This window comes from Hypanus sabinus, chromosome 9 (assembly GCF_030144855.1).
Source record: "Hypanus sabinus isolate sHypSab1 chromosome 9, sHypSab1.hap1, whole genome shotgun sequence".
Classification (NCBI taxonomy): domain Eukaryota; kingdom Metazoa; phylum Chordata; class Chondrichthyes; order Myliobatiformes; family Dasyatidae; genus Hypanus; species Hypanus sabinus.
In genome coordinates, this window is record NC_082714.1 from 13,180,756 (window position 1) to 13,203,352 (window position 22,597).

Sequence of the window (22,597 nt, forward strand, 5' to 3'; positions counted from 1 at the left end):
GTGTTTATTTGTCATGTACAGGAAAGCATTAGAATCTTTTTCCAGTGTATATATTTCCAAACACAAATTTCCTTCATATGGCAAACCTGCCTTACCTGGAACTATTCTGAATCTTAATTACTCTCCCTTTATGGCAAGCAAATGATTTCTTGGGTTAAGAGAGCAAAACACTGTAGTCCTAACCCAAGAAGAAGGTAAGAATGTAGTTTACCAAGAATCTATATGTTACCCATTTTTCTACTTGTTTGGCTAATCTATTTAAAGTCACAGAGAAGTACATCACAGAAGCAGGCCCACTGGGTTCATGCTGGAAAAATTCTTTAAGGAAAAGTGGTTTTCCAATAAGGTCAAATTAGTTTGTTCATTAACTCTCTTTGCACTAGACAAGATCCAAAATAATATTTTCACTGGTTTAATCACCTGATCTGTCCCAGCCTATCACTAAATAAGTTATTGTGTTAAACCTTGCCCTGGTATCTGCCCTCATCCAAGTTCTCCTTTTGAAAGCTGTAAATCCTAAATTCTCCCCTGCCCTATTTCAGAAGGGTGTTGACCTGAAATGTTGACTGCTTTCTCTTTCCACAGATACCACTTGACTGGATGAGTTCGTCCAGCATTTCTATTTCTGACTCCAGCATCTGCAGATTTATTTCTTTCCTTTAGTTGGTTTCTTTAAATATTTTATAATAGCTACTTTGTATTTACACTTGGTAGTTTAATTACTGTTGCACTTGCAACATAGGTTCTGGAAATGCAAGGCTTACAGTGGAAGATCAGAAACACTAAAGTTGTCCCTCGTAATTTCTTATGTTTAATCTCTTTATGAACAAGTATTGAAAATTACAAAATCTCTATATACAGTAGTTGGCTTGCAGTGGGCAGTAATGTGGTTAATTAGTTTTGTATATGCTGTACGTGGTTGACCTTTTTAAAACCTTATTTATAAAATTAGTTATGATCTAAATCCCATTGCTCTTCCTTCAGATTATTCCTTCTCATCCTCTTAATTCTCTTCTAACAATGTTAATTAAATTCCCAATACTGTTCCAAACAGTGAATTAATGGTCTGGCTATTTGTTCATCGATGGGGCAAATTATTTCTATTTATACTACTCAAAATGGTCATCTTAGTGTTGTGTACAGTTCTCAAATCTTTTGATCAACCTCCTTGACTATGGATCAAAGCTGTATATTGGCCCATGTGACAGTAATCTTTCTTTTCTAATTTTGTAGCAGATCCTTCTTCCCTCAAACCATTCTATTCAATCTTTTCTACATACTAGCACCTTCATGTCCATCTGAAGTTTGCTAAACAGCATTGGATATAAACCAATAAAGATATAATCTATGATTTGTATAGGGTTAAGTTGCCTTCCAAAAGCAAAGTACTGTGTTTAATAGAAATCTAAATTAGTAACCATAAATGCTGAATAACATGTTTGGCAACATCTGTGGAGAGACGAACACATGACGGTACAGCACAGGAACAGGACCTTTGCCCATGATGTTGTGCCAAGCTAATTAAATTAGTAATCAGATGGCCAACTAAAATAATCCCTTCTGCCTACGTAATGTCCATGTCCTTCTATTCTCCTCACAATCACTTCTCTTAAAAGTCACTAATGTATCTGTCTCTATCACCACTCTAGTAAGTGCATTCCAAGCACCCACTACTACTGCTACTACTTCTTGCACCCTGGAGTTGTCGGGGCGCTGTCATGACAAGCTTTGCAGCAGTTTGGTGTGCTCATCATGCGGCGTGTCTTGGGCATCTGAAACCTGGAAGAGCCCACCCCTCTCCAGGTTTGACCACAGCCAATTTCCTCCAACTAGGCGGCTTGCCTTGGTCGTGAACACATGGCATTATAGTTCATCTGAGAACCTTTCTGCCCTGGCTGGTGACTTCATTCACTGGGGAAGTCATTCGCCCAGTGGTGCCGTGTTAACACCACTCCCTCTCGTGGTTTAGCCCGGCCAGCTAAAGCTGTTTACCAGGCTATGGTGCTTGGAGCCAACACGTTAGAGATTCGGAGCAAAAGGGCTGCGAGTGAACGGCTGATTTCAGGAGCGAAGGCAGTTTTACTGAGAGGCAAAGACTGCGCAGGCACGTGACGTCAGCCAGTAGAGCACGAAATGTTTAAAAAGAAGACAGCCACATCCAGCGGATGTTCAGAGCGGGCAGCAGAGTGATAGGGCTTTGGTTCAATGGGCTTAAGCAGTAATGGGACGAGGCGAGGTATGTCTATCTGTGTTATTTGCGGAAAGAAAGTAATAAGTGTGTGAGGCCGGTGTTCTGTGCTCGGTGTCAGATGTGGGAGGTCCTGGAGTCTCCCAGCCTCCCGGAAGGCCATATCTGCACCAGGTGTGTCTAACTGCAGCTCCTAAGGGACTGAGTTAGAGAAGTGGAGATGCAGCTCGATGAACTTTGACTGGTCAGGGAGAGTGAGGAGGTGATAGCAAGGAGTTATAGGCAAGTGGTCACACTAGGGCCACAGCAAACAGTCAAGTGGGTCACAGTCAGGAGGGGGAAGGGGAAGAGTCAGGTACTAGAGAGTACCCCTGTGGCTGTATCCCTTGACAATACATACTCCTGTTTGAGTACTGTTGGGGGGGACAGCCTACCTGGAGGGGAAACGATAGTGGCCATGCCTCTGGCACAGAGTCTGGCCCTGTGGCTCAGAAGGGTAGGGAAAGGAAGAGGAAGCCAATAGTGATAGGGGACTCTATAGATAGGGGCTCAGACAGGCAATTCTGTGGACGCAGGAAAGAAACTCGGATGGTAGTTTGCCTCCCTGGTGCCAGAGTCTGGGATGTTTCTGATCGCGTCCAAGATATCCTGCAGTGGGAGGGAGAACAGCCAGAGGTCATGGTACGTATTGGTAACAATGACATATGTAGGAAAAGGGGAAGAGGTCCTGAAAAAGGACTACAAGGAGTTAGGAAGGAAGCTGAGAAGCAGGATCTCGGGATTACTGCCTGTGCCACGCGACATTGAGAATAGGAATAGGATGAGGTGGAGGATAAATGCTTGGCTGAGGGATTGGAATGGGGGCAGCAATTCAGATTTCTGGATCATTGGGACCGCTTTTGGGGCAGGTGTGATCTGTACAAAAAGGATGGGTTACACTTGAATCCGAAGGGGTCCAATATCCTGGCGGGGAGGTTTGCTAAGGCTGCTGGGGAGAGTTCAAACTTGAATTGTTGGGGAGTGGGAACAGAACTGCAGAGAATGGGGAAGAGGAGGTAGGGTCACAAATAGACAAAACTTGTGGACAGTGTGAGAGGGAGGATCGGCAGGTGATAGAGAAGGGATACGCTCAGACCAAAGGTTTGAGATGTGTTTATTTTAATGCAAGGAGTGTTGTGAATAAAACGGAATAGCTTAGAGTGTGGATCAGTACTTGGAGCTATGACCTGGTGGCCAGTACAGAGACTTGGATGGCTCAGGGACAGGAATGGTTACTTCAAGTGCCGGGTTTTGGATGTTTCAGAAAGGACTGGGAGGAAGGCAAAATAGGTGAGGGCATGGCACTGTTGATCAGAGATAGTGTCATGGCTGCAGAAAAGGTGGATGCCATGGAGGGGTTCTCTACAGTCTCTGTGGGTGAAGGTTAGGAAAAGGAAGGGGTCAGTAACTTTACTGGGTGTTTTTTATAGGCCGCCCAATAGTAACAGGGATATCGAGGAGCAGATAGGGAAACAGATCCTGGAAAGGTGTAATAATAACAGAGTTGGCGTGATGGGAGATTTTAATTTCCCAAATATCGACTGGCATCTCCCTAGAGCAAGGGGTTTAGATGGGGTGGAGTTTGTTAGGTGTGCTCAGGAGGGTTTCTTGATACAATATGTAGATAAGCCTACAAGAAGAGAGGTTGTACTTGATTTGGTGTTGGGAAATGAATCTGGTCAGGTGTCAGATCTCTCAGTGGGAGAGCATTTTGGAGATAGTGATCATAATTCTATCTCCTTTACAATAACATTGGACAGAGATGGGAACAGACAAGTTAGAAAAGTGTTTAATTGGAGTAAGGGGAGTTATGAGTCTTATCAGGCAGGAAATTGGAAGCTTCAATTGGAAACAGATGTTCTCGGGGAAAAGTATGGAAGCATGTTGACTCTGTGGTTAAGAAGGCATATGGTGTATTGGCCATCAATCATGGAATTGACTTTAGGAGCTGCGAGGTAATGTTGCAGCTATGTAGGACCCTGGTCAGACCCCATTTGGAGTACTGTGCTCAGTTCTGGTCGCCTCACTGCAGGAAGGATGTGGAAGCCATAGAAAGGATACAGAGGAGATCTACAAGGATGTTGCCTGGATTGGGGAGCATGCCTTATGAGAATAGGTTGAGTGAACTCGGCCTTTTCTCCTTGGAGCGATGGAGGATGAGAGGTGACCTGATAGAGGTGTATAAGATAATGAGAGGCATTGATTGTGTGGATAGTCAGAGGTTTTGTCCTGTGCTGAAATGGTTGCCACAGGTTTAAGTTGCTGGGGAGTAGGCACAGAGAAGTCAGGGGTAAGGTTTTTACTCAGAGAGTGTTGAGTGCGTGGAATGGGCTGCCGGCAACAGTGGTGGTGGCAGATACAATAAAGGTTTTTTAGGAGACTTTTGGATAGTTACATGGAGCTTAGAAAAATAGAGGGCTGTAGGTAAGCCTAGTAATTTCTAAGGTAGGGACATGCTCGGCACAACTTTGTGGGCCGAAGGGTCTGTGTTGTGCTGTAGGTTTTCTATGTTTCTGTTTAGGAGATGGATGAGGACCAGTGATGCCCATTCACCCTGTCTGGTAGGGAGCAGCATGGCAGACATCAAAGGTACTACCTCTGTCCAGAGCCCCGTATACCCCCACCACTCTGTGTGTTTTAAAAAAAACAACAGCAGATCTCCTTTTGAAAATTTCTCCTCACCTTAAGTGCATGTCCTCTGGAATTAGGTATTTTACATCTGTGGAAAAGATATTGTCCATCTACCCTATGCCTCTCATAATCTTATAAACCTCTATAAGATCTCCCCTCATCCTCTGCCAATTTAGAGGAAAAAAAGAGTTTGTCCAACTTCTCGTTAAAGCACATAATCCAAGCAGGATCCTGGTAAACACCTTCTGCCCCCTCTACAAAGCCTCAACATCCTTCCTATAATGGGGTGTACAGAACTGTATGCAATACTCCAAATGCGGCCTAGCTAGTGTTTTATAAAGTTATAGCGTAACTTCCTGATATTTGACCTTTGTTTAGTAAATTTAGAAATGAATTTTTAAAAATTACATAGAAAGAATTGAAGAGAGCCAAGATGAAAGACTGATTAAGCTTTTAATTTTTCTGAATGTCACACTAGCTATTCCACCATGTGGTTTATTATTTGTGCTGTCACAGAACTTTGCTTTTCTCTGGTTTATCTCCTCCTGTCCTCGGCATCTCAAAGCTTGTTTTATTTCTTAACTTCTCCCATTTTTGATCATAAGGTATTGACCTGAAAAGTTAACACTCTCTCTATACACAGATCCTGCTGGTTGCAACATCCTACTGTTTGCAAGTATCTGTGTATGGGATTACTCCATGTTAGGTCAGGTTCCAGTACAAATCAGGTTACTTCATCACTATCTTCTAGAACTGTGCCAGTTCACCTGTATTCTCAATCTGTGTTCTTTCTAAAAGACTACTTTGCTGTTGAATTAAATTTTACGTGCTTGTTTACCCCTTCAGACCTAAAGCACTACAACACAAACAGGTCCTTTAGCCCATTTAGTCCATGCAGAACTGATACTCTGTGTAGTCCCATTGACCTGCACCTAGACCATAGCTCTCCATGCCCTTCCCATCCATGTATTTATCAAAATTTCCCTTAAATGTTGAATTTGAAACTGCATGTGCCTCTTCAGTTGGGAACTTATTGAACACTCTAACTGCCCTTTAAGTGAAGAAGTTTCTCCTCAAATATTTTACCTTTCACTCTTAACCTATTAATTCATCTTTGTCATCTTGCAGTCTGTACCATCCTCTTGGCTGATTCCCACAATCACAAGCCCTGTCATCGAGATAGTTGAAATATTTATTCTGTGCAGTCATGTTGGTCAATAATAAAGTAAATTAAGATGACCTCGGTACCAGGGAGAATCACAGTCTACCAACCTACTTTCTGGGAAGCCTCCTTTTACAATGATTCTGTTAACTGGGTATGCCATTCACCTTTTAATTCTACACACTCAAATGTTATTAACCAGCCTATTGTGTGGGACTCACTCTCTCACTTATAGTGGCCATCATACCTTCTCAATCTCATTCCTGATACAGTGTGTCCACCCCAGTCATCAACTTTCCCTTTGCTTCCACAGAGGCCACTTGAACTCTTCCAGTAGTATCTTTTACTACTTTTGCTTTTCTTTCCAGCTTCTGAAAGTTTGATTGTAGAGCCTCATTCTTGTCCTTTCTGTCAAGCTAATGTGTGTCACAATTTTTGACTCAGTGCCCTTTAGAAATGCTGAATCCTCTGAGATGTTCTTTACCCCTCTACTGGGTTTGTTTGCAGCACATGGAAAATTGGAAATGCCTTGGGTCATGTCTTCCAGTTTGCAAATGAATAGTTGTGCCCACTTTATTGCTCGCTGTCATCTCGTAATTTAGATAAACTCAAATAATTTGTGATTGGTTGCATTTTAGTCACTGGTAGAACCTTCAACATTATATTAAGTGTTCTCATTATACTTGAGTGTGTTTTTTGTCTTTGCCCTAAACTGATCTAATATTTCTTGCAGATCGTGTGTTGACTAAAGGTTCCAAACTTGTGTGTATTTTTCCTGGTATAGGCATGAGAATTTATTTATGGGGCCATAATGCTTTACTTAAAACTATAATCGACAATATATTAGTCTAATACTGGCAGTTAAATTTGTAACGCTTTATTCTTCTTCAATGTGCTGATGTATGGTTGGCCTGCAAAACAAGTTTTTCCCCGTACCCCAGTACGAAACCAGTTTACCGATTTACCATGTGAGCTTCTTCACTCTTGATTGTAAGCTGCATAGACAATGTAGTCATGTGAGCAACTTTCAAGCCTTTATTTTAACCTTGAAGTTTCTGACACATGTTTTTACTATATAAAATATATCTTGTAGGACATTCTTGAGGGCCTCACTCTCCCACATACCCTGTTTAGAAATTATTCTTTGAGCAAATTTCTGCAGGTTGAAGAAATATGCAGCGTTTTATTTTTCTGCATCTTGTTCCTAGCCTTTCTAGGCTAGTCAAAGTGCAGCTTGCATTTCAAAGTGTGAAATGCTCAAGGAACATCGTCAATGTAAATTGCTTTAAGTGCAAAGTTTACAAATATTTTTATTATGTGTTCAGTTCTTTGAGGGCTGTTGGACTTGCAAATGTCAGAATGTGGTGTAAAAGGGAAGAGTAGCAATGTGATTGATGTTCCAGCTCAATTACAAGAGCAATGTTAACAGAAGTGAACTGGATGAAGATTGCTGTGCATGTGAACTTTCATCAGATTAGTTATGGAATATTGTAAATTGAAGAAAGGCTGACACCTTTGCAGAAATAAAACCTCATAATTAAACATCTGGTACCATCTCTTCCAGTACAGAGATTTCTTTGCCTACATTTGACATTTGTGTTTGATTATAGTTGAGCAGTTAGGAAAAATGTATTTTTCCCCGCATGTTGGTAGGACCAATATTGATTGCAGTGGAACTTAGAGATTCTACTGATGTGTGGGTGAAGTCATAAATAGGTCTGCCAGTAAGATTCCTCCCCTGAGGGTGTCAGTGAATTACATGGGTTTTTAAGAGGGACTGTTTGTTTTCATGATCACTATCACAAGATTTGTTTTAAATCCCAGACCTCAGTGAATCAAGTGCATGTGCTTTGGGTAGTATTGAGCTCTTGTTTTCAGATCTGGAATTCAGTCCTTGGAAATGTACAGTCCAGTAATATGAAACATGATAGCACTTTTTCCAAAGTAATATGATTAAAATCTGGAGCCTGAACAAGCAGATGCCTAATTTGTATGAATGTTATCAAATCAAATTTTTGAGTTTACACCTGTGGTGAACTATGTGCCTGTCGGGACACGCCCCTGCTGACTGCTCCTGTGGCTCCTCCCACAGACCCCTGTATAAAGGAGATCTGCGGCCTGACGCTCGGCCTCAGTCTCCAAGACCTTGTATGATAGACACTCACTCCTGGTTCCTTCTTCCAGTCAATAAAAGCCGATATCTCGCCTTACGTCTCAGTGTGAGTTATTGATGGTGCATCAACACCTTAACAAATCTTCATAGGGTTTGCATTATGGTGGTGATACTTTCTAGGTGGCTTTTAACATATAATTTGTGGAATGCCAGTAGATTGGGGTTTTGCAGACTTGTAATTATTCTACAAACACTTGCTTGGATACCCCATGTCTTTTTGGTGCTGAGTGAAGTCTGTTTGATGTTACCAGTGATCTTTGAATCATTTAAATTCATTAAATAACCTTAATAATCTAAACTCGTTCGGAGTGCAATAATGCACAGGCGTTTTCTATTCTTCATGAAGGATTCATTATGCCTTAAAGAATGAAATGCATTCAGAAAGCAAAGGCATATGGAAAAAAATGTGTGAATGTCCTGGTTTAGTATCTTTCATTTCCTTGTGTGGTTTGATTGCTGCTGCTAGGTCACTAAGTGCATAAATACTTAAGCTGCTGTTGCAGATTTGTATTCATTTCCACACTCTCCTCAGGCTTGACTCACCTGATTACAATGGATTTGCATCAGAAAGAAATCCAGGGATTTTTCAATATTCCAGTTGATAATCTGCGAGCGTCCCCATTCCTGTTACAATACATTCAGGAAGAGGTGAGGTTAATGGAGTTACTGACTCATAATGCACTGTTTACAGGGACAAGAAACAGCCACTATTAGCTGCCGACAAAAATATCTATATACCAGTACTGGATTTCCTTTATTTGCCTCAATTTTTGATTCATCAAAAAATGTGGAGGCATCCTAATTTGTTTTAACATAATGCATTATTGTTCTTCAATGCTGCTTACTGATAAGAACTTAAGGGAATGGAATATGAGTTAATCTGTAATGTATGAAATCACTCTAGAGTGATGGCAGTGAAGTTATTTCAGGAATGGTGCTGATTTTAAAGTTTTTTTGTAGCATTGTTCGGTTATAACATTGCTCGGAGACTACAACTTTTGAACTTATTTCTAAGACTCACTATTGTTCCAACCACTAATTTAAAATAAGAGTTGGGGTGGGTTATATTTGTGTGTACTTGTATCCAGTAAAATTTAATATTGAGATATGTTTAACCCAGACTGACAAGTTTTGGCATTTTGACTTAGTGGGAATGAGAGAGCTTCCTGGTAAGGTGATCCAACTACAAAAACAGTGTGATTTATGAAATAATTTTTGGTATGAAAGCAATTAACATTATTGGATTAATGTGTGAATTTAGAAATCTGTCATGCAGAGCAATGATTTGAGTGCTAAAGCTTCATATTGGTATTGCTTAATAACAGAATGCTGCTCCATTTCAAATTGACATAGTACAATAGAAATATAAAGAATTAATGTGCTTATTTTAGACATTAACAGATAAGGTTTCATTTTTGATAATTGCACATGCAAGAAGATGAAAAGTATTTTTAAGAGTTGCTAATTGTAAGCAATCATAGTTTGTTAAAAGTGCATCAAATACTATGCATTAGGGATTGTTGAGGAATATGTATCTGATTATTCTCTCCACTTTTTTATGCAGATCCCTGACTACAGGAATGCAGTGATTGTTGCAAAGTCACCAGCATCTGCCAAAAGGTCTGCTTGGATTATCTTTTGATCTTCCATATGCAGTGGATTTCAGTTCATGGGTGCAACTTGTTTGGGATAACTCTAAAAGGATAAAAATTAAATTGAAAAAATAGCCGGGATTCCCTTCGTTTAATTGGGACAGGAGATTGTTACCGAACAGTTTCTAACTCGCCTCAGTTACGCACACTTTTGTGACCATTAGATGCTACACCGTTCTTAAAGTGAGCAGTTTTTAAATAGCGATGGTTGCATGTGTTTGTGTTCAAAAAGCAATAATTTTTGTCACTGATAGTTGGCGAGAAATAAGCAGTAAGACATTTAGAATATTTTGCTCACCGTGGTTTCAAGCATTCATTCTTGAAGATACCAGAAATGGCCAGGAGTGAAAATAAGTGGACTACTTCAAGTTGGGAATTATGAAGCATTTGAAGGTATCAGCAGTCATTTTGAATGGTACAATGAAAATGAAGTTTTGGAGGATGCAGTCATTGAACGCATTATATGAAACCAGTCCATTATCTGCACTAGGTGTCTGCACTGATTTTGTTAATTTACAGTCAATTAAAAGAACATTGCAGCGTACTCTGGATAAATTCCTCCATTAATTGTTAGGAATCAATAGATAGTTTCATATAACTAGTAGTATCAGTAGTGTTGTAATTTGTTCTATATTTAATTTAATAATTTGTTAATCAGGTAAACAGTAATTTGTCTCTTTTATACCTTTTTTTTACTGTTTCCATGAAATTTTAGTTAATTGGAAGAACTGTTTAATTGAGCCAAAGAGTAATTGTTCCGATGTGTCCCAGTTAATCAGAATCTACTGTATTATGCTTAAGGCAGTGTAACATTACAAAAGATATATTGTAATTCTGTCCTTTTAATACTCTTTTGCATTGTTTCAGAGCTCAGTCTTTTGCTGAGCGGTTGCGTCTAGGGATCGCAGTGATACATGGTGAAGTGCAAGATGCAGAATCGGATTTGGTAGATGGCCGGCATTCACCGCCAACAGTGAAAAATGCAGCAGCCATACATCCCAGTCTGGAGATTCCTAGTAGGTTTACTGGATTCTTTGGTTAAGGCTTATTCAGGGAGATTTTTATCTAAATTAAGCCAATATCTAATGTAAATAATGTTCTGTTTTCATGATTGTTCCAAATTGGATTTTTAAAATTTTGTAGGAGTCCCTGTTCTAATTTTCTATTGTACAGTGGAGCTCATTGGATTTAACAAGGGCAATGAATAGTTTTTGTGTCCTTACTTATAATTGCACATAAGAAGGCATCTTCATTTTAAATGCAGATCTTTCCAGTCACTGGCAATGAGAGTTCCTTTAGTATGAAAAGACTACACATGTTTGTGGAGCTAGCTCATATTCTAGAGTGCTCATAATTATTGACTTTATCCCCTTCAGTGTCAATTCCAAAGGAAAAACCCCCAATCACAGTTGTTGGCGATGTAGGAGGAAGAATAGCTATTATTGTGGTAAGTTGCTTCTTCCTACATCTTTCAAGAATATCTCTGTGGGCTGCATTTCTACAATGTTCTGGGCAATACTGGTAAAGAAAATTTTATTTCAGTTTTTCACAGGCTATTCTCCGTTGCGGGAACTGCAAAGTAGTACAAATAAATAAACTGTATATAGTAAAACTCAGATAATCCAGTACGTTCTGATTTTGGATGTTAAGTTCCAGTTGATTTTCTAGACTATTGGATTTTGGATACAGTAAACTGGATCAGTATTAGGTTTGTAAATCTGTTTATGGGGTCACCAGAAATATATCTTGCATCATTCCTGATGCTTTGCTTGTCCCCCACACTATACTGTACTTTTTTTTAATCTGTTGCACAGTAGAATAATAAATTTTTCACTGGACTTGTTGACTTTAAGGGAGCTGAGGAGCCAAGCCTCTTTTATTTATTAAGATATAGCATGGAATAGGCCCTTTGAGCCTCATTGTCCAGCAATACCATGATTTAATCCTGCCTAACATGAGACAGTTTACAATGGCATGTTAACCTACCAACCGGTATGTTTTTGGACTGTGGGAGGAAACCCACAGGGAGAACATGTAAACTCCTTACGGGCAGCAGTGGGAGTTGTATGCAAGTTGCCTGTACTGTAAAGCATGCTAACCACCGCACTACTGTGCCACCTCCTGCTAAGCCAAATGCTGAATGATTGCAACTAGGGTAGCAGATTATCAGAGCTATATTGTAGTTAAATCAACCTCAATACTTGTAGCTTTTATATACACATAAAATAAGTAATGAAAATACAGGTAGTCCCCGAATTACGAACATCCGACTTACGGACAACTTGTACATACGAACCGAGGAAGGAGAACGCCATCCGCCATTTTAAGTCAGATCATGACGCTGTCCACCATTTTAAGTAATTACCGATGACACTGTGTTGAGTGTGTAACTTTGTATTTGGCTTAAATTTTTCTTAGCAAGATTTACCCTGACCCACCTCCACTGTTCCGGTCAGCTTGTGGCTCAGTGAGATCAGTGCCGGGCTCAAGAACGGAGGTTCCCAAGTTCTATCCAGGGACAGACCGCTCCCGTGCCGGGTTGATGTCGAGCTCACAACTCAACCTCGTGAAAAAAAACACTGCCACCTCCAGTTTAAATTCCCACGTGGAATATTGTGGAGGATCAAATACCCAAACCCAGCACAGCCCCCACTTGTCCCATTTAACCTGTCGCAGTGCGGCGGACTTTAGGACCCAGGAATTCAGTGCAGTGGTCCTTAGGACCCTGCGGAGATCGGGACCCACTACCCGCAGTATTTCTGTTCCGTTGATGGGAAGCGATTACGATTGAAAATAAAGTGGAAATAAAGTGTTTGGAAAGAGGTGAAACGCCATCAGTCATTGAAAAAGCGTTAGGCTACAGTCGGTCAACGATCAGAACAATTTTAAAGGATAAAATGAGAATAATGGAGCATGTGAAATGCCCTGCCCCGATGAAAGCTACGATTATTACTAAGCAACGCAGTGGTTTAATTATTGGAATACATACGTTTCTTAAGTGTTTTATATACATAGAAAGGTAAAATATATACTATATACTAAGACAACATTTGACTAACTGACACTAAATAATACCGGATGTACTTGTTCCGACTTGTGTACAAATCCGCCTTAAAGACAGACTCAGAAACGGAGCTTGTTCGTAACCCGGGGACTGCCTGTAATCTAATTTGGGAATTATTTGGATGTTATACAGACAGTATAGATTTCTGGAATAAGAATTGGAATTTCTAAACAAGGTGCATTTTTTAAAAACATTTGTAGAGTGTTTCTTAACATACAAAATTTAAGACTGGTATAAATGATGAATAATGTTCAGTGATATAAATTAATATTAACAAATCAGTTATTAATTACTTCCTTCTAAAGCCCATTCTTAACAACACGTACATTGCAAATTCTAATGTTTTAACTTTTTTTAGTGATGCCTTTGAGAGTTAAATAATGGGATAGAAAAACTTGCATATAATTGTACTGACAGGATAAAATTGATAAATTGGGTCTTTTCAAGCCTTTATCTACTTTGCCAGTTTTTTAATAAATTGCCTTCCAGAAAACAAACTAACTTTTATGTGCATTTGGTCTTAATTATATTTCTAATCCTAAATCTTACTGTAAGTTAACACTTTCAAAATGAATGGAATCTATTTATGTTACTTGAAGCATTTGGGTAAGTACATGAAAGTGGGAGGGAGCTTGGAAGTTACGAGCCAGACAGAAAATGAGATTGGATAATGGAATTGCCTTGGACCATTTAGGCTAATTTCTTGTGTAATAAATTTTTATTGCACGTACTAAGTTTAAAGGTTGCAGAAACCAGGGCTCAAGAAGTCAGATGCCCAACCATTGGTACTTCTGAACAATAATACAGTAATCTTGTATTCAGTTTGTACTTAAATCTAGATCAAAGATGTGCTGGATCATTCTCAGGTTAGAAACTCAAATTCATAGTTCAATTTCATTTGGAAGAGTACTTCCTATTAGCCTCAATTTTAGTGTGATATACCCACTGTTTATTTGGAAACTCAGAACAATGAATGATTGTGCATACTGAAATGTTTCTGGCATATGTTTAGGTGAAGTTGTTCACTTCCAATTTTCAGATCTTTGAACCAGGTAGCTTTAGTGGTGTTGTCATTTTAATTTTGAATAAGAGTCAGAAAGTTGCAGTAAACTGGATCTTTATTAGGTTTGTTTACTGGGTCATTGGAAATGCAAACTATCTTACATAACTCCTGTTGCTTTGCTCTTTCTCCAGATGCAGGACTTTAAATGAATTTTTAATTTAGATATACTGTACGGTAACAAGCTGTTCTGACTCAACAAGTCTGTGTTGCCCAGTTACACCCTTGTGACCACTTAACCTACAGACCTGTCTGTCTTTGGAATATGGGAGAAAACCAGAGCACTGGGAGAAAACCCATACAGTCATGGAGAGCATGTGCAAACTCCTTACATACAGCAGCAGGAATTGAACCCAGGTTGCTGATGTTGTCATGGTGCTGTGCTTCCAAAGTCATTGTTCTACACCATAAAGCTGACTTATTTCCATATCTCCTAAGGTCAGATATTTTTATAAAAATTTAATTGTCAAGGAATCTAAAGGAATTGTCTTCTGTTTAACAGGATGACATAATTGATGACGTTGACAGCTTTTTAGCGGCTGCTGATACATTGAAGGAAAGGGGAGCTTACAAAATCTATGTGATGGCAACCCATGGTCTTTTGTCTTCAGATGCACCTAGGTTAATAGAAGAATCATCAATTGATGAGGTAACCTGTTTAGTAATTCACTATGTCAACTTAATTATTTATAAATATTTAAGTACTATAGTAATTCTATTTGCTTGGAGGAGAATAAAAGCCATTCCTAACTGGTAATTTTTAATGTTGACTTGTGAATTATTGACAGAAATCTGGTACTTGTGTTTTCCTATTAATCATGGACATTCCTCTTCCACAGGTGGTAGTAACCAATACAATTCCACATGAAATACAAAAACTTCAGTGCCATAAAATAAAGACCGTTGATATCAGCATGATCTTGTCTGAGGCCATTCGAAGGATCCACAATGGTGAATCAATGTCTTATCTATTCCGAAATATTGGTATGGATGATTGAATGAAGGGCAACTTGGTGTCCTTTTACTTGCTGGAAAAGTATCGTGATTCACTGGTACAAAATCTTAATTTTCTACCAAAAGAGGTCAACTTTGTAAAGTGAATTTTTAGGAAATTAAGCTGAACATAGAGACTACTTAGCAAAGAAATACTGAAATACATTGTTTTGTAAATGCTAAGTATGATCAAATTCTCTCATTGTTTTAGTTGCTTTTGTGTTTAGGAGTATTGTACTATGATTTTCATATCAGTCTTAAATTTTCTCTTGAAGATAATCCTCTCCAAGCTAACATGGCAGCTCAGTAAAGAATATCAAACAAAAGCATATGAAATGGCCAACCTGAATTGTGCTGATTTCCTACTATGCTTTAGTGTCTACACTTTGAAAGTTCTTTGGCTTTAAAGTGCTTTGGAATATCTTGAGATATTCGGAGATGTTATATGAATAAATGCAAGTTCTTTCTAATGTTTAAAAGCTGAATTTAAGTTAACATATCACTGTTACAAAGTGAAGTAGTTGAATAACTTGAATCATTTGGTATTTATTTTCTGTACAAGGAATAAAATTGGAATGTTCCATGTGGCTTTTACCCCATTTAAAAAATCTAATTTAAAGGCTATTTTAATAAAACATTCCCCTGAGATTGTTGATTTGTAATTCCCATTGTGTTTATTGTGAAGGAGCATTATCCTCCTGCCACTAATTGTTCAGGCTTGGATAGCATCAGTTTCAGATCCTGTGATCATTTGGTTACCATACATTGTAAATATGTTGAATAGTAACCACTGAGAAACAGACGTAATTTCAGCTTCCCTTGCATAGTCCAAGAACACTGAGAAGGATGTGTTGTTCATACTAATGTGATGAAACTGCATGCTTATTGATTGGCATTGTAGAAATCCACATCTTTGGGCATTACTTGGTAACTTTGAAAGCTCTTTCATTTTTGTTCTAACAGAAGTTTTGCTTATGGAAAAGCAAAACAAAAATGGAAATTCAGACTGGAGTTGGTGAAGAAGCCAATGCAAGTGATGCATAGAAAAGGCAGCATCAGTGGTGTACTTTAGGACTTCTCAGTGTGTAAGATCTGTAAGGCCATCAAGTAAGAGCAACTTGGGTTGTGATTGAGACCTTTTTCAAATAATACAGGTCCTTGTTTGTAGGCTTTGCCAACCCTGAAGGATAGATGGCAACCACTTCGTCACCAGTTGAGGTGACATCATCACTGCACAATTGAGTGCTGCTTCTGCTGAGTGCTCCACATACTGAGATGAGCAAAAGAGGATCATGTCTTCTTACAGCCAGACATGATCTTCTGTTGCTCATCTCAGTACATGAACACCAAGAAGGACACAGGTTCATCTGGGAAACTACAAATCCTGACAGAAGCGCAAAACAAGAAGTCAAGAGAATTCTTGGAAGCTTGTTTCTCAGTGGAAGACTTATTAGCAAGCAGATTCTTGATTGGTCAAGGCATGAAGGGATACAAGGAGAAGACAAAAGACTGGGACTGAGAGGAAAATTGTATCAGCCATAATGAAATAGTGGAGCAAACTGATGGCCCGAATAGCCTGATTCTACACCTATATCTTAAGGTCTCGTATTGAACTGGACGCAATTTACCAATCTATGAGTCTGTGGGATTGGGGCCGAAGGGTGAGCTGCAGAAACCGAGGAACCAATGCTCATAAGGGCTGATAACCAGGGATACAGACCAGTTGGAGATCACTCAGCTATCTGGTTGGCTGGGACCCAACAGAGACTAGCGACCAGCTCGACAGCCAATCAGAACAATGAATCGGACCGATATAAATGAAAGCACTCGGCAGAAACAACATGCAATTGCACACTGATGATGTCACCTAGACTGGCAATAAAATGTTTGGGACTTAACCTCCAGGCTTGCCAAACCCTACAAACAAGAAACCACCCCAAGCTATGAATTTTCTCTTTCTTTTTAATTAAAAGCCCTAATTTGCATCTTACCTTGGGAGCAAAGACAATAATAGCATGTGTTTGATTCTTTTTGATATTGGATTACTGTTCCTTTGCTTCATGACAGCTCTGTGATTAATTGGCCAACCTTCTCTGTGAGGATGCAAGCAAGGGTGACAAAATAAGAAAGGTAGTTTGTTACAATTGTGATTTGAGCTGGACAGTTTTGGTGAATGGTTACCAGTCAAATTCCTTGTCCATCCAATGCAATTAATTATAGAAGGAGGTGCTGAATATACTGTCAGCATTAAAAGAATACACTCAGTAGCCACTTTATTGGGTACCTCCTGTATTTAATAAAGTAGCCACTGAGTGTGTATGTGGTCTTCTGCTGCTATAGCCCATATCTGCTTCAAGGCTCAATGTGTTGTGCATTCAAAGATGCTCTTCTGCACACCACTGTTTAAACATGTGGTTACTTGAGTGACTTTGACACCCTTGAACCAGTCTGGCCATTCTCCTCTGATCGCTCAGTAGCAAGACATTATAGCCCACAGAACAGCCGCTGGGTGCTTTTTGCGCCATTCTCTGTAAATTACAGGTTGTTGTGTGTGAAAGTCCAGTTAATTTTCAGAGATGCTCAAATCACCCTATCAGGCACTAGCAAATCACTCCACGGTCAAAATCACTTAGATCACATTTCTTCCCCATTCTGATATTTGGTCTAAACAACAACTGAATCTCTTGACCATGCCTGTATGCTTTATTGCATTGAGCTGCTGCCACATGTTTGGCTGATTAGATATTAGCATTAATGAGCAGATGTACAGATGTTCTAAATAAAGTGGCCACTGACTGTATTTTGGTCATGGTGGCATGTTTTTGAAGATCATATGTTGGGAAGGAACCTCTATATGCACTGTGATTCAAGCTGTAACTCCTGCTGTCATTCATGGTGTACAAAAATGCCTTTGATTTGTCTGAGCACCAGGATACAGTAATGCCTTAACATACTGTATGTAACCTTGTAGGATGAAAAGTAAGTTTCAAAATTTTCGTAACTTTAAAGGAGCAATCATTAGTAAAGTTGCAACAAAAGAGTGTTTGTGGTTTTTTGCAATGTAGTCTGATTGTTTAGTGACAGCTTGCAGGCCAAGTTTAAAACTCAACTTCAGTGGACTGTCCACAACAGTACCAGAGGGGATTGTTTCTTTCTCTTTTGCAACACCCTCACCCTTGCCTTTCCTGAATCAACCATCCCAAATTCATAATAGTAATGCAGGTTGTATTCATTGTGTGATATTTAGCCTAAGCCTCAGTAGAGAGAAGAATTGGTACTTCATGAGAAGAGACTAGGGACTGTCGATCCTCTGCTGGTTTGATATTGAGCCAATGTTTGTGTGCTGCATTGGGGCACCATTTACTAATTAAATCAGTCAAAGCAGGATATTAATGCCACGTGTTTAATTAAAGGCATGCTTACTCTACAGTTGAGAATTTTGATTTATCCTTGGCTATACTTGATTGAGAGATCGAGTAACTGAAATCTACCGGTACAAATCTACAGTTCACTCTTCATTGGAATATCTCGGTGTCAAGTAGCAACTGGTGCCTGACGTGTGGATGCTAACTTAAAAACAAAATCACAGCTTTTATGAGTGGTATTAATAGATAGTAATTTGCATTTGCATATATTAAATTCACATAAATGCTTAACTTTACTTTTATGAGGAGCCAAGTTACAGCTTTGTATATGGTCATATTTAATCAATAGCCTGGATTTTTTGTTTAAATTGAAAAACTTTGTCTAAATGCCATTGTATAAAGTACATGTTTACATAATATGACACGGGAGCAGAATTAGGTCTTTTAGCTTCTCAAGTCTGCTCCGCTGTTTGATCATGGCTGATTTATTTTTCCTTTTCAATTCCATTCTCTTGCCTTCTCCGTAACCTTCCTAGCCCTTACCAATCAAGAACTTACCAGCCTCCAGTTTTAAAAAAAATACTTAAATGATATTGCCTTTGGACAAGGCGATGGGCAGGCAGAAGGTCATTATGACCTTAAGCTTGTACCACCAATAATCTCATGTTTGATCTGTGACCTAATTCCAGATTATCATGAGATATAAGGAAAATAACAGTATCTTTTGGCTAGCAACTTAGCAAACTTGGGTTTAAAATTAACAATTGACCCAATATCCATAATAGCCTGTGGAATTCCAAATTGTCATCACCCTCTTCATGTGGACTGTATGCACATATATGTGTGCTGGACATTCCAGTTGATGAAAATAATTTGTCTCTTCTATCACTTCACTATAGCCCTCAATCTAATCAGAATCATTCAAATTCCATGGAGTGCTACCCTAGTTTCCACAATCTACATTTCAATTTATTAGGATTTAACTGTTAACTGTTTCGTTTGGAAAGAATGTTGCTGTTTAGACCGTACTAAGGACTGGTGTTCAAAATTCAAAGAAAATTTCTTATCAAAACACGTATATGTCACCATATAATGAGATTCATTTTTTTGTGGGTTTTTGCAGTAGATACAAAGAAATATCATGTAACTAATGAAAACCTACACAAACAGATTGGGCAAACAGAAAATGTGCAAAAGAAAACAAACCAAGTACAAACATAATAATAAGTAATATTGAGGACATGGGTTGTAGAAACCTTGAAAGTGTGGAGTCAGTTCAGTGTTAAGGTGAGTGAAGTTGTTCATTCTAGTTAAGGAGCCTGATGGTTAAGGGATAATAACTACTCCTGAACTTTGGCGTGGGACCTAGGGCTCCTGTACCACCTTCCCGATGGCAGCTGGAAGATGAGAACCCCCAAACAGGAAAGGAGTGGTTCTTGGATGCTGCTTTCTTGTGTGATTTGTATTACAGAGAGATTTTATCAAAGGTAAAATACTGTCCATTGAACCTCATCACATGATATGCCACATTATTACATATTGTTGCCAAAAGGCAGGTGTCCTAGAAAGAAAAACAAAGGATTCACTTAAGGTATACTCATTTACTGAATGAGTTCTTACTAACTCCTGCTGTCATTTAAAGCTGATAAGTCCTAGAATGTTCTGACATTCTCCTGAGTTTTTTAGGATGGAAGACATGAAATTTGAAATCAAAGCTATGTTCTTTCAGTGAGTAGATACATCCATACTTTTTAAAAAATTTCTCTTGTGGCCCTGCTGTCAAAGGCTGAGAGATTACACACAATTTCTGGAAGAAGATAGTTGTTTGGAATTCTTGTCCCATTGTTAATGAGGTAACAGCACCATCATTTGTGGAACTTAACATTAGCAGTTATGGTTCCAAATTGCAAGGAAATGTTTGTGATAAATGTGTCTCTCATTTGCCTTGGTCTACCTTGTCTCAGAACTATGATCTTGCTGTACGTCTATGTGGTATCTTGCGCCATGTCAACTGAAAGTTAAAGAATTTGCACATACCCAGCTTCTACCTCTCAACTGGAATGGAATCAAAGTCATCCTCGAACCTGAGGGACTACCCAAAAAAATGTCTTAAAAACGAAATTAAAGAACCAAACAAAAAAGGTAGTGTCTTATGGGAATTGTTGGCCATGGAAGAAGCTAGCAACTTTCATCCAGCTGCATCCTTAAGTTTAAACAAAAGGTTTAACCCTCTGGTTTGACTTCAAGATATTCTCAAGAGGAATTAACCTCGATGAAAATTTCTGCCTTTCAAGTGGAACTTTCACTTGAATGAGAAAGTGTTCATGCCATTCTCTCTCATCTTGATCGGTGCTATGAGTGTTTGGTTAAACAGTGGTTAACACACTGGTCTAATTTCCAGAGTCAAAAGCTAAGGAAATACCTTTTAATTAAATTGTACTTTAAAATTTTGTATCTTTATTCATAATGCAAATTAATAAAATTGTCATTTATATCAAAATCAAAATGTTGCTTTAGCTGGTACTTCGAATTTAAGCCTCTGACTTTTAAAGCGTGGAATACCGACTACTTTGGTCATTCAGTTTTGTAGCATTTGTTCTTGCATTTACTTTCTGTTGTTTATCAGGTTTCTTGCCTGATACGAGTTTTATTTTGGAATAAAAATCTGTTTCTTCATGTAAAGTTAAAAATGTATAGGTCTCTTCCTCTTAAGAAACATATTGGTGCAGATAGAGTTCATTAATATTGAAAAGAATATTAAACCCAATAATTACTGCAACATTTTATAACTTAAAACTAGAAGAATTATTTTCCAGTTTGCCTTGTATTTGGAGGAGATTACCTTAATATTAGGTGTTAGTCACTGAGAAGGTGTTTTATTTGTAAATTAGTTTTCCCTTGAAATACTTCGTCTTTGTTTCAGTCTATACCATGAGTAGCAAGGTTGTTTAATTTATTTGTGTTTTTAGGTTTTGAGAATTTTGGATGCAGCCCAAATTTGCATCAGCATAAGAAATTTTCAAGTTTCAAGAAACAGGGCTGCATGTACTGCATTAAAGTAAATGTTAAGAGGTTCAATTTTACATGTTAATGCAACGGGTAATGTAACAATGGTTAAACAATAATTGATCTGCTATCATTTGAAAATGTAATTTATTATATAAACCGCATGGTTTCCAGATGAATGGTCAAGTGACCATTAAGGCAGGTAAACTTTTAGTGTACACATCTTCTAACAGTGCTGAAGAGTGGACTCCAGTCATTGTGCCAAAGCTGCCTCTACCGTTCACTGGAGAATCCCAAACCCAGATATCTCCTTTTAGCCTTCAATTGAATAAGAATACCATCAGCTGTGTCCTGATCCAGTTCTATATCTATCCTGTTTGTGTTGACCAGTTTCAGATGGCTGTATGTCAGATGCTTATCAAGCATTCTTAAGAGAACTGTCTTGTGATTATGTTATTGTGATCCTTAGAAATACTGGACAGTAGTTGATATATTGAATCTGAGGAAACTTGAATGTTTTTTTTTATATATATATAATTGTACACAATACACTTGGGAAGCATTCCTAGAACTTTATCATATGACAAGGTTTAAGTTCATGAAGTCTGTACCAGCTTCCCATTTGCCCCCTCATTTCACTGTACCCCTACAATTTATCTTCTCTCAGGTATGTTCATCAATTCCCCTCGATTCATTTTGCCATTAACCTAGCCAAAGGTGTAATATTTAACCATTTCACTTACCAGCATGCAGTTGGAATGTGGGAGAAAACTTACTACCCTAGGGAGAGAGAACAATCCATATAAGAAGTGTCTGAAGTCAGGATTGAACCCAGATCTTTGCTTAATGGACAGCAGCACTAACTGCTGACCCTCCACACTCTCCACATTTGACACCACATTTTTAATTGAACTGCTTTAATTAATAATTGGGAGGCTATTGGTTCTAGGGCCAAAGTGGGGTTTTTATTCAATGTTTAAATTTTTTATCTGATTGGATCAAAATTTGTCAACATTGAACTAGTTTTCATTTCATTTTCTTTAACCTGAGCAAGTTTGAATTATGAGTAGTACTGTTCATCCAGAACCATTACTGCAGTAATACCAATGGTGAATTCAAGGGCTTTGAAGTTTCATTTTAACTGCACAAACTAACTTTATGCTTTCCCAGACAATTTCACCAATGTAATTGCTACAGGTTTTTTAATGTTCAAAATCAAAATATAAGATTTGAGAAATGACTTGTTGAATGTTTTATTTTCAAT

The 22,597-nt window shown here is 38.6% G+C and overlaps 1 protein-coding gene across 4 annotated transcripts in view; it reads left to right on the forward strand.

The window, feature by feature from the left end:
- prpsap2 (phosphoribosyl pyrophosphate synthetase-associated protein 2) overlaps positions 1 to 22,597 on the forward strand; it is a 37,551-nt gene that overhangs the window by 14,132 nt on the left and 822 nt on the right. Inside the window, exons 6-11 of one of the 4 annotated variants that reach the window (XR_009513872.1) lie at positions 8,726 to 8,841; positions 9,758 to 9,813; positions 10,713 to 10,861; positions 11,222 to 11,292; positions 14,472 to 14,618; positions 14,809 to 15,021. Coding sequence is in view for 3 of the 4 variants with exons in the window: in XM_059979064.1 (XP_059835047.1) it covers positions 8,726 to 8,841; positions 9,758 to 9,813; positions 10,713 to 10,861; positions 11,222 to 11,292; positions 14,472 to 14,618; positions 14,809 to 14,967 (698 nt within the window). In the remaining variant the exon portion in view is untranslated. Of the gene's footprint in view, positions 1 to 8,725; positions 8,842 to 9,757; positions 9,814 to 10,712; positions 10,862 to 11,221; positions 11,293 to 14,471; positions 14,619 to 14,808; positions 15,616 to 22,597 lie in introns of those variants that run through there. The other 3 variants (XM_059979063.1, XM_059979065.1, XM_059979064.1) reach the window with 3 other exon arrangements.